Genomic DNA, 15,630 nt, shown 5'->3' on the forward strand with positions numbered 1-15,630 from the left:
ACTGAAAATAAATAAAGGTTCATCCCTCTCTGTGATCTGACACCCAGTCTTCAATGGATTCCTTTGCTTGTCACTGCCTGCCTGCAGAAAAATAAATATCACTTAATATTGTATTCTAATCCACGTACACATGCAGGTTACGGTTAAAATCTGCGCGCTGGGAGAAATAATCCACAAATCTCTTATTATTCACAGTTTTGGGTTTATCACCACAATAGAGAATACATCATAATACGAATTATTATAAAATTGAAATGTTCTAGTTTATTGTTCGTAAGTCGATTCTCCTCCTGTGCGCACTTTTTTGTTTCACATTCGGAACCTTAAATCAAACCCATCTGCTCTGCTCAGCTTTAAATCTGCCTGAACTTCGCCACACGCTCGCAAACGGGATAATCACCCTATGTGGAATAATCGTCGTGCACGCGCCCCAGCACACATAGCCACACACACGTGGACGTGAGCGCTCTCGCCTCGTACCGGTCCGTCTAATAAGCCACGCAGCGAGTTGCAACCTGCAAAAATATTTCACTCACTGGTCATGCATTTTCCCCCTTGACGCTGAACCTCCGCCTCCTCTCTTCTTCTCTCTCTCCTTTTTCTCTCCCATCACATCCACCCCTCCACCCCCCACCCCCACTCATCTCCTCCTCCTTTCTGCCTTGCCTCCCTCCACCTCCACCACCACCCCCTCGGTATTAAGTGCGCGTCCTCTTCGGTCAGTGCGCGTAGCTCCAGGTCTCCTGAAGCACCCACTAGACTCGCCACCGCTGCTCCTGCCGCCGCTCCTTGATGAGCCGCTGCCGCTTTTCCGGGCGATTCATTCCGTCTATTCTTCCCGTACCATACCGTCCTTCTCCTCCAGTTCCTCCGCGCAGCACCGGTGGTTCTCTTCTCTGTGCGTCCTCGATTCACATCTGCGTTCTCAAACACCCCAAATCGCGTCGGGCTGCGCTGTGCCTTCGCCGTTTTAAGCCCCGCGTCTTATATTACCAAACCCCCTTTATTACAAGAGTATTTACAATCTCTCCCCCTCCTCCTCTTCTTCTTCTTCCTCTTCCTCCTCCTTCTCCTCCTCTCCACCCCCCCCCCCCCCCACCGCCGCCGCCGCCGCCGGCACCACCAGCAATGCACCCTCCCCTGTACCGTAAGCAGCTCGAACCTGAGGCACATCTGAAAGTTATTACACGGGGCACTTATGGTCCCGCTCACGCTCCCACCGCCAGTGCGGGGCTGCAGTTTGGATTTCAGGCAGACAGACCCGGAGAGAGAGGGAGAGAAACTGAAGGTTCGACACTATAGTGCCTATTGAGCGTGGGCATATACCCGTCGAAAGCTTACAGCCCCCCCCCCCCCCCCTCACACACACACGCTCTCACTGTTAAAGTTGTTCACAGTGAAGCTTCTGTAAATGAGCCTGACTTCTAGATCAGACACGAATTCTCACCGTTTCTTAAAATAAAGTCAAAAGCAAAACACAAGAAACAAATAAAAACAAACACGGTAAGCGGGAATAAAATCTTTGATTTTTCTGTGGAGTATCGTTCACAATTTTTCTGACCTTTTAAATTATTGTAGTGTAAATAATTATGCGTTAGTGTATGGTATAGTCTGCCTCACTTTCACACTTAATAAATCATAAATATGTGCAATTTATTTGCCAGATAACTATTTTTAGGAAGCGTTTTTTTTAAGGCTTTTGGAATCCATCAGTTTCAGGTGTTACATGCGGAACAAAACAACAGTGTGTCTTTGTTTTAAGCCTCCGGGATGTGATTATTATTGTGTGAGCACAGCGGAAATACAGACCACTTTGTGTCTGTGAAGCCACCCAGGTTATAGTCAATGTCTACATTTCTGTTGGCTGCTCAACCAGTTTGTCCTGTTCACTGCAACCGGATAGCTGCTGTCTGTCATTTTAACATGTGCATCTCTCTCTGATTTTTTTTTCTCCCGTGCTTGCGCTTTAAGGACACAAACGTGTGCGCGCGCGACCAGTGTCCAGGTGAGCTTGTGCCCGTTCTTCTTTGCGCGCTTTTCTCGAACCGGAACAGCAGCCACTACATGCGACAGACTTTCTTCACACACACACACACACACACACACACACACACACACACACACACACACACACACTCCCGCTCTCTCTTTTCCTGTATATATGCAGCAGTATCATATCCGCCCCCTCCAGTGAGCTCCTGTCCGCGGCTTCCCCTGCCCTGTTTTGCGTCCACCTCTCTCTCTCTCTCTCTCTCTCTCTCTCTGCATATTGCTTTCATTAGACATCTCTGCCTCTCTTTCTCACTCGCGCGCGCACACACACACACTCCTCCCTCCCTCCAAGTGCCTCTTGTCCGGCCCCCCTGATCTCTGTGTCCATTGGCTTCCACCGGGTCTATTTCTCATGTCCAGCCCCCTCCCTCCGAGCTCTCTCTCTCTCTTTCTCTAATGACCGTCCATTGGTGTTGTTACTGCGCGTCCCGTCCGTCCCTCCTCCCACTCCCACTCCCACTCGGGTGCCTCGGCCCTGCCCATGTTTTTGTATGTCGGGTGTCTGTCCATCGCCTGACGTTCAAGTTCGCCGGGAACGTCACGTCCGTGCACTTGAACTTGCACAGCTCTGAGGGGGGAGGGGGGGAGGGGGTGAGGGGAGGGGTGGTGTGGGGGGGAGGGGGGGGGGGGGGGGCTTTTGCCATTTTTTTTCCATCTCTCTCCCCTTCTCTCTCTCCATCCACCTCTCTCTCACTCTCTCTCTTTTTTCTCTCTGCTCTCCTTTCTCAAAAAAGCCATGACGGCGATCCCGCGATCCATCTTCGCCTCCGCGCCATCTTTATATTATTTCTAATTTATTTTTTATTTTTTCCCTCTTCTTGTGGATGTCAGAGGCGTTGGATGAAGATATTTTTTTTGCCCCACCGGAGTCTCCTCTCTAACCCTGGCTCTCCCCGATGTGATCCGCGCTGAACGCCGCCGCCGCCGCCAGCCACCATGTCTCGCCGCAAGCAAGGCAAACCCCAGCACTTAAGCAAACGGGATTTTTCGCGTAAGTAAAGATGAGAAAAAGAAAGAAAAAATGTCATTTCTGGGTCATTTTCATTTCATTCAGCTAACATTTGGGAGGAGAGGGAGGCGAAGCAGGAGCTTGTGGACACCGGACCCACCGCTCGGACCCGCGGTCATCTGGACTTAACAGCGTGGCGAGAAAGTGCGACACCTCCGTGCGTAAAAGCTGCTCGGTGATTCCCCCCCAAAGCCTGTCAGAGAGAAAAAGTTTTGTGTGTGGGTATATGCCCACCGCAGCTTCTCTTTTGTACGCCCAGAATGTTCATAGGCTGTTAAACGCACTCTCTGTGGCTCCGGTGCCCCCGCGGTCGCTCCGGTCAGTGGAAGCGCGCAGGGCTCCCGGTAGCAGAGCGCGTCCTCTCCGCGGAGCTTCGTGGAGAGCTCACCCCCCGGAATATCGCTGCCTGATAGTTCTGCATGCTGTTTATTCATCTGCTTGCTCTCATTCTATTTTTGGATTATTTTCAGAAAAAAACAAAACAAAACAAAAACAAACTTGGAGGTGGATTTTTGGATCGAGTGGGGAAAAATCTCGTGTCTGACAGCCTCCCTGTATCAGCAACAGAGGCAACACAAATCGATATTTTCTTGCACTTTTTAATATCCTAGTGCCTCACATGTAAAGGCTGTTTATTGATGTTCAGTTTAGATGAGAAGCTTCTTCTTGAAACTGTAGAGCCTCTGCAGCTCAGAGTTAAAGGCAAGAAGCAGCAACAGGACAACAACACAGCCTGTTCTGTCCTTGTTATCCTTTTTTCCTCCACAGAGACAAATGTGGACCAACCTAAATTTTTTTTTTTTTTGCAGTTTAAGATTCCAAAGCTACGGCTAAGGTAAGATATGAATACCAGCTCGTTGGTGTTTTGGAGCTGCAGCGTGTGAGGAAACCGAGAAAAATGTTTAGCTCGGTGAACAAAATCCGTCTTTACGCACGGCGTTTATTTATTGCCAGACCTTTAATTATTTCCACTTAATTAGAGTTCTTTAAATATGATATTTCGAGAGAACAGATGAGTGTGTTAAGAAACTGCAGGGGAATTGGCAAAGTGGCGTTTATCACCGCACCATGTGCCGTACGGTGCGCCGCCTCGCAGCAGTTCAGCGGCTCTCTAAAGTCGCAGCAACCACGAAGCAAGAAGAAATTTGGGCATCTTTCTGCATCAGCGCTTCATTATGTTTCGGTATGTTGACTGTCGCCCGTGTTTGGTTTTGGAGTTAGAGAGAGTGTGTATCTGTATGAGTGTGTGTGTGTGTGTGTGTGTGTGTGTGTGTGTGTGTCCAGTTGGGTGACAGTCACAATAACCGTATACCGTCGCTAGGAGGCAGAGCGTGATCAGAAAATCCAGCTCTGAACTTGAACCTGATGAGTTTCACTGCCACCCCTATCTACGCGGGCTACTATTTGGCGATCTCTTTAGAATAAAGGGAGAGTATACAAGACATGGGGAAGGAAGGCGGGGGGAGAAAACAAGAAAAGGAGGGAGGAGACCCCCCCCACCACCACCGTACATCCCCATCTTGAATTCCTCTTCATCACCTCAAACCCACTTTCTCTCCTAGTATCTCCTTTTTTTTTGGTGTGCATCATTTATTTACACTCGGAATATGCATCATTTCTGCAGACTTTTGCACCCCCCCAATTCTCAGTCCGCATACACTTATTTTATTTTGCATTCACATTTATCACAAAAATGCTGCACAGATTTCGGCCTCTGAAACAAACATTAAATCTGTGATCGCTTTTTGGTTTTAGCACCTGGATTTTTATTTCCTTTGTTTTTAATTTTAGATTTCTACATTCATAGAAGATCATTTTCACTGGAGTTTCAGTGCTTGCTTTCAAACAGAGCGATCAGGTGGAATCTAAAATGTAACAGTATGTTTTTCAGTGTCATTTCCTCCTCCAGATTGAATTACATTATCAGTCATTTCCATGTTTTGTCAAGATGAAATTATATACTTTTTTTTTTTTTTTTTTAATTCTGGAAGGCAGTGAGCCAGCACTTTAAATTTCAACTGTTAAAAATCGATAAGACAGGTGGAAGTTTAACAGTGGACTTTGCTGAAATCATTTCTAATTGATGGAACATTTGCACCTTTATTTTTACAGTTGTTTTTTGCCCCTCCTTTACGAAATGTGATAGCTTTGTTATGCATGCTTCGACATGTGGATTTAGACACATAATCCTCCTCTCTGCTCCTTTCTCGCTGTTTATTTCACCTGCCTGCGTTGCTCTAAAAATAGACATAAAACAGCAATTTAAACACGTTTGGGTTTCACTGAAATTAAACTCACACACTTTCTGTTTTAAAAGGAACAAATCTCATTTAGGTCTCGTCCCCTCCCTCCTCATGCTCTGTTAAACACTCCAGATATCCCCTCTCAAGTTCAACTTCAGAGGTGAGAGGCTTATGCAGCTTCATTAGATTTTGTTGTTGTTTTATCTGGAGAATTTAATGCCCCCTTCTTCTTCCTCCCTCCTCCTCCTCCTCCTTCTTCTCCCGAGAGCTGTTGTGTAACTTGTGTGGCGTTGTGTTGACCCAAAGTTAAATCAAAGAGGAGAAGGGTGGGGAGGAGGATGAAGAGGAGAAGGAGGACTGTGCATGTGTGTGTGTGTGTGTGTGTGTGTGTAGGGGGGGGGGTGTTGATGGGGCAGCAGCAGCGGCTGCGGTCTTGGTGGAATTTATCATGTTATCTTCATGTCCCAGTTTGTGCACAGATGTCGCGCAGGGTTGCGGCATTCTGATGATATTTCCTTTAGGGGGTGTAGTCCCCCCCCCCCCCCCCCCCCCCCGCCACACACACACACACACACACACACACACACACACTCTTCTTTCCCTCTTTTTCTCTAACACACACACTTGCATGCATTCCCACACACTCACAGGAGCCCTAACCTATCCCTGTTATCAGACAAAATCTGTACCAATCAGCCAGACAGTGAAAATTAAAATCTATTTTTTGATTCTCAGTGGTCTTAAGTTCATTAAAATGTGAAATTGGCGGCTGAGTAAAGAAGGTCAACATGCATTAGGCGGCTAGCGCAGAGTCACACTCTTCACCTTGGACTGGAAGATTTTCTTTAAAAGAGGGACAGTGAATTATGTTCTCCCGTTTCGCCTTCCTAATTCGGCCGACTGCTCTGCTCCTCTCCCTCCGCTGCAGGACGAGTCTGGCCTCCACAATAGGCTTCTTAAAAAAAAAAGTAGTGAGGAGTTAATCCGGCCTCGGAGGGGTGAGGAATCGGGTTGAACGGCTCATTTTGGGGCGATTTCCCGCTGTACAACAGTCTGGTATCTAAGAACTATAAGTCAGCCACATGTAATCGAGGCCGAGGATTGAGGGAAGAGTTTTATTTCTCCCAGCCACACACACACGCACGCACGCGCACACACACACACACACACACACACACACACACACACACACACACACACACACACACACACGCACACACATGCACAGTCTCTCTCGCTCTCTCTGTGCAGCCTGCCTTCTCTTCCCCTTCCCCGGCACATATGTTGGACATGTTTGTGACAGTTTTCCCTTCTGCTGATTACAGGATCAAACCCTCTACAAACAAGGTTAGGCAAGTCAAACTCATCCACATCTTTAGTTTTTTTTGCTGAATGCTGTGTTTAAACATCATTTTCTAAGCTGTCATTGGCTACCAAATTGTTATCTTGGAGCAATCTGATTGGAGCTTTGCAGCTTTTCAGGATAGAATTTCCCACCATTTATTGTTATGATCCACATCAGCTTGCATTGTAATCATTTCCCCTGTATTACATGCATTTCTATCATTACAAGGCACATTTTCTCACCCCCCTTATTGTGCGTGCCGCATGCCAACCTTTTATTTAGCGTCTCTCTCTCACTGTGATCCACAACGAGAAGGGTTTTGTGGACTCTTCCTTGTCATCAATTCTCACAAAAAACTGTATCAATAGGTTCCAATTATAGGAGAGAAAAAGGAAAATATAAACATGTGGTTTTTGCTTTTCTGTTCTGAGTAAGCATCGCCTTCTAATTTCTCTCTATCCACCCACCCGTCTCTTCTTCTCCCTCTTCCCCTCTGACTTGCCAGCAGCTGAGCCCCTCTCCACGGCTGTCGTCTCATCGGAGGAGCTGTCGGAGCGCTGCTCGGAGAACTCGGAGGAGAGTGGCAGCCTCAATGGGCACCACCCGGGCTCGAACATGGGCCGGCTGGCCCGGCTGGGTCACGACGCTCACCCGTCTCTGGAGCAGGACCTGCTGACCTGCGGCCAGTGCCAGGCCACTTTCCCCCTGGCGGACATCTTGCTCTTCATTGAGCACAAGAGGAAGCGATGCCACGGGCCGCCCTGCCTCACTGTGGGCAGGGGGCTGGACAAGCCGCCCTCACCCTCCCCGGGCTTGGCTCTCACTCCTTCGCCAGCAATGGGCTCGCTGCGCAGCCGGAGGCTGGAAGTGGGCGTCCAGGCCACACTGGCAGATGAAGACGATGATCGGTTCTCATCACCCCGGGGCATTTGCCCCAAACAGGAGCCCCTTCCAGGTAACCAGAGCTGCTTTCACACCAATCACCATACATCACCTCTTTCTGGATATAAGCCCAGCTGCTCCAAAGTAAAACAAAGAGGCTGCAGAGTTACTGAGCCCAGGTAGCGAGATCGTCTTCCCAGAGGATCTTTTGGTATCTGGTCATGTGTGACCAAATCCTTAAAATCAGACAGGAGCTAGAAAGGGACCAAGAAATAGTCAGAAATGTCACCCCTATGAGTTAGAAAGAAGTGTTTAGCGTAAGGACTCAGTGTTTGGGTGCTCCCACTGCCGTGGCTGGGTGATGGGTGATGTGTGTGCTTTCTGCAAAGTGAGGTCTTGTTTTCATTATCACATTATTGTCCAAACAAGCATTCAGTTTGTTTTTGTTGTTTTTGTTTGATTGAGATGCACACATGATAGCTCTTGTTAAAGCAAGAAATTTGATTGGCTGTTACTTGTTTGGGGTGGGGGTGGGGACTACTTTGTGAGGCAAATGACAGACGGTGAGGGTTCACCTGTGATTTAGGATGGATTTCTTTTCTTTTTTTGATTCACGTGTGTGTGTGTGTGTGTTTTTAACCAACAGCTGTAAATGGAAGTGCCTGTGTGTGCGCGCGCGCGCGCATGTGTGGGTGTGTGTAAAATATTGAAGTTCCCCTTCTACTGAAATCAGCACAGAATGTGTGTGTTAGGGAATGTGCATGTTTTCCCAGTTTGGCCACAGTGACTAAATCCCACAGGCCAAGTTGCAAAGAGCTAAGGGTGACCTTGACTTTGTGGTGCCACTGGTCAGCATTAGTTGTGCGTGTGTGTGACTTTGAGTCTGGGGAGTAGCTGCAGCCTCTTTCTGAGTTTGGGTGCAGAGAATATGTGTGCATAAAGTGTATGTGTGTGTGTGTGTGTGTGTGTGCTTCCCTCTCATGTGGCCCTAGCAGATGTGTCCTGCTGTTGGTGTGGTCTGCCCCCCCCACTGCCACATCTTACCCGACTAAATGCAGCCCAGCTCTCCATCAGCTTTCATTCTTCTTCTTGCTCTCTCAGTTTATCTCCGTGCCAGACGTCATAGGTGAAACGGAGGATTTTTTCCTCCAGCTTTGCCACTCTGTCTCTCTCCCTTTTCCCAGGAATCAAATGAGAGGCAAGCAGAGCGAGGGGAAAAAAGAGTTTTGCTCATGGAGGGAAAGTCGTTTATTTAAAGCGTCTTAACGCCACTAATTATTTGTTGCGGCGCCATTTTTTTTTTCCTTGTGCATTTTAATTAGCAGTAGTTTTTAGTGGCGGGCTGCCTGTACTAAATTAGCCGTTACAGAGAAAGCGGGAGAGAGAGAGATGACATGGAGCAGCGGGAACACACGAGTGAAACACACACTTTATCACTTGAATGTAACTCAGGAATCCTAAATGTTGCAGTTTGTTTTTCCGCCTCAGCGTGTCTTTGAGGAAATAAACGTGCTCTAAATCGTGAGCTCAAAATTTACAGTGGAGATGAGGAAATGTGATGTCAAGTTGAGATGGATTTGACCTTTGACCTTTGTCTCTATGGCTCTAGAAAGACTTTTTTTTTTTTTTTTAGTTTCTGTAGTGTCTACATGTTTCATCGTACACTCCCCCATACACACACTCCCACTCCCACACACACTCAGACGCTCACCAGCTAAACTGGGTTATTAGAGCGATTTACATCATAATACCGGCGTCTGGTTGCTTCAATAGCGTAGTGTGTGGGAACGTCTTGGTAGGAACAGCTGTACACTCAGAAGGCAGCGTTATATATCTTGTCTGATGTTGATGTCAAGGCGGACAGGAGACAGGCCGAGCATTATTATTAAATGTTGGGAATTTCAGGCTGGAAAAGGAAAACCCCAGCCTTTAAACTGTCCATCTGCTTTATTTACACCCATCCTCTCTTCTTTTTTTTAAAAATTCCCTTCTTTTCTTTTCTCCCAGCCACTGGATGCACACCAGCACAAACCTCACATGCTGAATTTGCGCAACACATCTAGTCTGATAGCCGATAATCAAAGCCAGCGTTTTCCTCCTCCTCCTCCTCCTCCTCTTTCCCTTATCCCTCCCATCCCAACCAAACCCGCAGCTTTCATCTTAATTGACCTCAAACTGTCACGGTGGAGTAAATATGTGAAAGAAAAAGTAATAATCAGCTGGAATTTCAGTCGAGATTAAAACAATGACAAAAAAAGGAGGGAAGGTGAGGAATGCATGTGTGTTTGTAAATGCTGGTTCCTCCTTACTGTATATAAAGCTTCTGCTCACAGACAGGCCTTAAAGCAGCAGTAAAATTAATGCTTTAAAAAAATCTACAAAGACTTGACACGTGCTTTGCTATTAACCTCTACTGGGGTTTAGTTTTAGCATCATTATTACTCACTGTTCATTTTAATCAGCCAAAATGACCCAAGCATCTTCATTTTCCTTCATCTTCTTGTCCTTCTTTAATGCTCCATCTTCATCTGCTTTCTTTTAGAATAAACCAAATATTTTTCATCGCACATTGTAGGAATTTTTACAGCCCCCTTTCCCCCTTTATCTCTGCATACGTTTTCCTGCATGTATCTGCTCGTGTATATAATGCTCAGGCTGCTCGTTGTAAAATATGTCTGTGGTCAGAGAAGCACAGAGCTGCTGTGAGGCTCAGAGGAACACAAAGCGTCCGACTTGTGCCGGAACGCTGCTATTTACATATCAAACAGCCCCGACCGAGGCGAGCCGACACATTACCTGTGTGTGTGTGTGTGTGTGTGTGTGTGTGTGTGTGTGTGTGTGTGTGAGAGAGAGAGAGAGAGAGAGGACTGTACAGGCAAAATGCCGATCAGTGATGCAAAAAGGCAGTGTAAACGCACGCACACACACACACACACACACACACACACACACACACACACACACACACACACACACATGCACACACACACACACACGTTTAGTGCTCTCTCTCTTGCCCATTTATTCTATTAATCCCTGACTGAGATGAAAATTCTGATTATAATCCCTGAGGCACCCCTCATTCAGAAACAGCATTGCTAATGTCTCAAAAGAGAGGGGCTTCTGTGTGTGTGTGTGTGTGTGTTTGTGTGTGAATGGTTGTGTCTTCATCTTGTCTCCTTTAACTCAAATTGAAAAAAAAAAAAATCTGTGCTTGAAAATTGAAATTTTAGCATCAATTCTTGGTGGATTATTTCGACAGCGAATGCAGTTTTTTTTTCGGGGTGTCTGATTTGTCAGTTGATTTCTCGTAATTAGCACAAAGAGCTGAAAACCAGTCCTAATATTTGTGTTAATGAGCTCAAATTGATACACGGCCAGTACAGAGAATTACTCATCTTACTGACCAGCGATTTCCCTGAGAATTATTGGCTGATAAGCTGAATTAGCTTATCAATATTAGCTCATTAACCCAGATATTATCACTGCTTGGACACAATGATAAATCGCTACATTTCTCGAGACAAATTTATCATTCACATTTTTTTTTCTTCCAATAAAAAAAAAAAGAAAACACAGCTCTTCATGCTAGTCAACCCACTGAGGAGCCATCCTGGCTCGAAGCCTCATAACACGAGTATTGTTAGTCTATGATCTACTGATTAGCAATTAGCTTATCATCACTGGCTAATGCTGCCCACCTCAATACACATTAGTGCATTTTTAACACCCATTCACTGCCTGGCTTGGTGTCAGATCGCTCGCTCTCCATCTCACGTCTGTCCTCATCCTCTCTTTTTTTCATTTTGGCTCAAGCGTCTCTCCCTCTCTCTCTGTCTGTCTTTTTCTTTCTTTCTCTCTCGATCGCTCTGCAACATTAGCAGTCAATGCAGATCCAGGGCAGCCAATTGATACTGAATCAATTACAGTATGTTTGGTGTGTGTGTGTGTATGTGTCATGCTGTGGCGCATCCCGGCGAGCCTACAAAGAGATTTCACATGCTGGCTGCCATTACTAATCTATTGTTGCACCCCCCCCTTTATGTCCGTCTTTCTTTCATTCTTCCCCTTCTCCGCATTTTATTTAGCGGACTCGAGTGCAGCGCTTGAACAGTGGGAATGTGGCTTTGTCGGCATCTTGAAGGAAGCTTGCCCAAATGTGAACGTGCCGGTGTGTGCAGGGAAACATCAGCGGCAGGGTAGCATGCTACATCGAGATGAGTGGGAAAAGCTAATAATCCTTCACCGAGGCCTTTGTGTTTTCTATTTAGCACTCACCCAAAAAATAATTCATCATTAAGTAACTGAAGCTCTGCATATGGAAATAAGTCTGCAAACCAGAGCGGATCAAAAAACCCCAAAACAAAACAAAAAAAACTTTCAGTGCTCAGTGTTAGAGAGTAGCAGTAAAACAAAGAAAAGCCTGTTGATTTGCCCTTTATCCTGTTTTGTAACGCTCATAGTTTTTTATTTTGTTACATAAGCTGCTGTTAGGTCGGCAGCACCGAACAAAATCTAGCCCTAGATTTTCCTTTAGAGAGGAACGCCAGTGATTTAAATTAGACTTTTGTAAAGCTGGAGGGTGACACAGCAGAAGCACGATGCAGCCTAATGTATTGTAACCCTCCCCGCCTGTACATCACAGACATTATATGAGGTGGAGACGTGGCACTCCAGGAATCCTGGTCGAAATTTATGGGAGAATTCCAAAACAGCCAAGATGGTGGTAGAAGCAGAACTTCCAGAGGGAAAAGCTTTTTAAAAGCTTATTTTGGGGCAAAGTCAGCAAAGTTTTTATGCAGATTTTATCAGATTTGACTGGTGATTCTATACATGCAGTTTTTAAGACACTGGGACCAGTGAGATTAAAGGAAATCTAGATAATCCTTCAATAAAGGGGCCCAGAGGTTACTTGTGGTGAGGCTTGCTTCTAGAAGGACTTTCCCTTCATCCTTCAAACTGTGTAGCTGCGGTTTGTGAGGCTGACTCGTGAGGTAACCCTGATGACATCACAGAAACATCAGCCGGGTTACTTGTGACTCCCCTAGAGGACATTGAACAGCTGATTTCTCTGCTCAAGCAGGACTAACAAATGAAAGGGACATTTTTGCAGAGAATCTGTGACCCAACCTGAAGTGGACTCATATCAGACCGACTTCTGCTGCTGTGACCTTTGACCTGTCGAGCTTCTTTGTGACCAGCAGACTCAGTTTGTTATAGCACTAATTAGAAGATGGCCAGCATATACAAAGCAGGTGCATTGTTGTTGTAAGGGCGTGCTAAATTCTATTATTTATGCAAAACATTTTACAAAATTAGCTGCTGCCTTTTCCTCAGAATTATCCTCTGGTTGCACGGGAAGTGTGCATTTCCATTTACACACTTTGCAGTGTTTGTGGTGGTTTTGGAATAAATAGCAGAGTAGAAAGCAGGGCGTGTGCACATGTACTTACTTTGACTCTACTTGCTTTTTGCACCTTTGATTATGGAGTAATCAATATGCACTTTATCATATTAGCATAAAAATAATAAGTTGCTTTTTACAGTGATTATTATATTAATAACAAATAGATTAAAATAACAAAATAAAATTCTTGATGGTATCTAGTGAATATTTTTCTTCTCACACCCAATTGGTCACAGCAGGTGGCTGCCCCTCCCTGAGCCTGTGTCTGCTGGGGGGGGGGGGGGGGCTCTTCCTGCCGGGTGCTTGCTCATACTGGACTGTCACAGCACAGGGAACCTCTCTCTGGCACTGCAGGATATTTGCCTTCGTTAACTTCTTTAGGTTTAGGGTTAAACTGTGTTTTAGCTTTGTGTGAAATGATCTTTACAGAAACTAGAAGATGCAACCTTTCAGTCTCTTGTAGGATTTCCATTTGGGTTTGTCTGATTGATGAAAATATTATATAAAGAGCTAGAAATGAACCTGAAACTAGGCCTGAACAGGTTGCAGTGACCCTTGCAGATGTTAGGTGGATCTAAAGTATCTGCTGTTGTGAGCTGGAGCTTTATAAATAAAACTGAATTGACCTGAATTGAGTAGAAGAACTCGATTTTTTTTTTTTTTTTTGTTCTATTCACTCTTCAGTTCTGTATATGAAGTGCAAAGTTACATAAGTTGTAATGGGAAGATCAAAACATAGAAGCCAGCTTTCTTTCTTCCTTTTTACAGTACACATCGGCTTTCTCAGCTTTGTGGGAAATGATTTCAAATGGATCTGAGAGTTTTTAACGGCGTTGTCTGCTGAGTCCTGCTTGCACAGGAAGTGATGAGTTTTATATGTGCAGTGGCTTTGGAATAAATATAAAAAGAACAGGGCATGGGCAGCAATCACCACCGCCACCAAGAGACAACAACAACATCAAAGGGTAAAAAAAAAATAAAAAATAAAATCAGAGGGAAAGACGTCACGCTGCCCACACACTTTGATTGACAGCTGATCCCTGGGAAGTGCGGCGCAGACACTCCACCACAGCGACGTCGGCCAAACATGGAGACAGAGCAGCTGAAAACAAAAAGATCCCCCAGATGATCGCGGCCGGCAAAACCCCTTTCCAAAACAATGACAGCAGCAAACACAATGAGAAAAGAAAAAGCAGTTTGTCGTATTCATGGCGGTGACAGCGTGTCCGCGACATCCGTGACGTCAAGCCAACTACTGTACGCACTCTGTGATGGAGGATTGTTTATTGATCTGGCTCTTTGTGTTTATGCGAGTGATTCTACATCCATGCTGCATTTACTTCTTCGTGGTGAGAGGGAAAGCTGCTGTTTTTGGCTCACTTGCTGCTCGCTGTGTGTGTGTGTGTTTATTCCACACACACAGGGGGTGCACAAGTAACGCAGCTCTCTTATTATGTTGAAGCCAGTTGAAGGGCTGTTCATAAAACTGTTTATACACTACAAAGCTTATTTATATAGGCCACTGGATTACAGCCTGGCCCTAAACACCACACACACGCACACATATATGCATACACAGACACACACACACACACACACACACACATATATATATTCAGATGTCAGTGCTTCCACTTGTCCTATATGTACCTGTCATTACTTACAACATGCCTTCATGAGTGTGGCACAAATGTGTGTGTGTGAGCTGGCAGTGTGGATGCAGGACATCCCTTTGTCAAGTGTGCCAGAGCTGAGCTGGCAATGTGTGTGCACATGTGCATGTGCATGTGTATGTGTGTGCATATGTGTGTGGAGGAGCCTGGCTCCTTGCTCTGGTTTTATGTTCCCCACTTGGCTGAACTGCTACTACAACTGCAGAAGAGGACCGCACACACACACACACACACACACACACACACACGCACAGTCACACACACACACACACACACACACATGTGTGTGTGTTTACTGTACACGCACAGCTCTGTATGAGTGGGTCTAATCTTTTATTTTGGCATTATGAGCATCAGTCTGTTTCTTCCTGTCACTCCCACCACCTTTCCCCCACTTTCTGTCCTTCTTGTCAGCAAATTAAAAGCATGTTGTAGTGCCAGATAAAGTCCTCTTCAAAGTAGGATAACTTATGTCATTCCAGTTTTTTTTTTACTATGTTTACTCCGCAGCAGAGTAGACAACCTTAAACCGTGTGACTCCTGCAATCGAAAATCAGCCGAGAATACAAGGAGCCAGAAACACTCAGTCAGTCACTTACAGTGGTTATGTTATGAACCTAATTCTTTTATTTTGTAAAGTCAGTATTATAAAGTCACTTTCACTAACAAAGGGGGAAAACTAGGTCAAAAAATAAGTCCCATATGATTTAAAATCTATTACAAGTCCTTAAATCAATATTTCCATTCATGAGTAAAAAGTGCCACAACATCACAATTCAGTTCAATTCAATTTTATTTATATAGCTCCAAATCAAAACAAACAGTCGCCTCACAGTGCTTTATACTGTAAGGTAAAGAGCCGACAATAATACAGAGAAAACCCCACAATCAAAATGCTCACATCAACATCAGGATGCCACAGAAACTATTTTCATGTTAAATGCCAAAACCCATAATTACTCGTGTTCCATCTTGAGATGTCGAGGGACATGCTGCTTAATAATGCTTTTAAAAAAATC

General features: G+C 45.4%; 1 protein-coding gene across 1 annotated transcript in view; it reads left to right on the plus strand.

Moving 5' to 3' along the window:
• The first annotated feature begins 2,755 nt into the window (after positions 1–2,755).
• The window catches only part of bcl11aa (BCL11 transcription factor A a), a 53,074-nt gene continuing 40,199 nt past the window's right edge, over positions 2,756–15,630 (plus strand). Inside the window, exons 1-2 of the mRNA XM_030748275.1 lie at positions 2,756–3,043; positions 7,155–7,604. Of these exons, the coding sequence (XP_030604135.1) occupies positions 2,989–3,043; positions 7,155–7,604 (505 nt within the window). The 5' untranslated portion in view covers positions 2,756–2,988. The remainder of the gene's footprint in view (positions 3,044–7,154; positions 7,605–15,630) is intronic.

This window comes from Archocentrus centrarchus, chromosome 15 (assembly GCF_007364275.1).
Source record: "Archocentrus centrarchus isolate MPI-CPG fArcCen1 chromosome 15, fArcCen1, whole genome shotgun sequence".
Taxonomy (NCBI): Eukaryota; Metazoa; Chordata; class Actinopteri; order Cichliformes; family Cichlidae; genus Archocentrus; species Archocentrus centrarchus.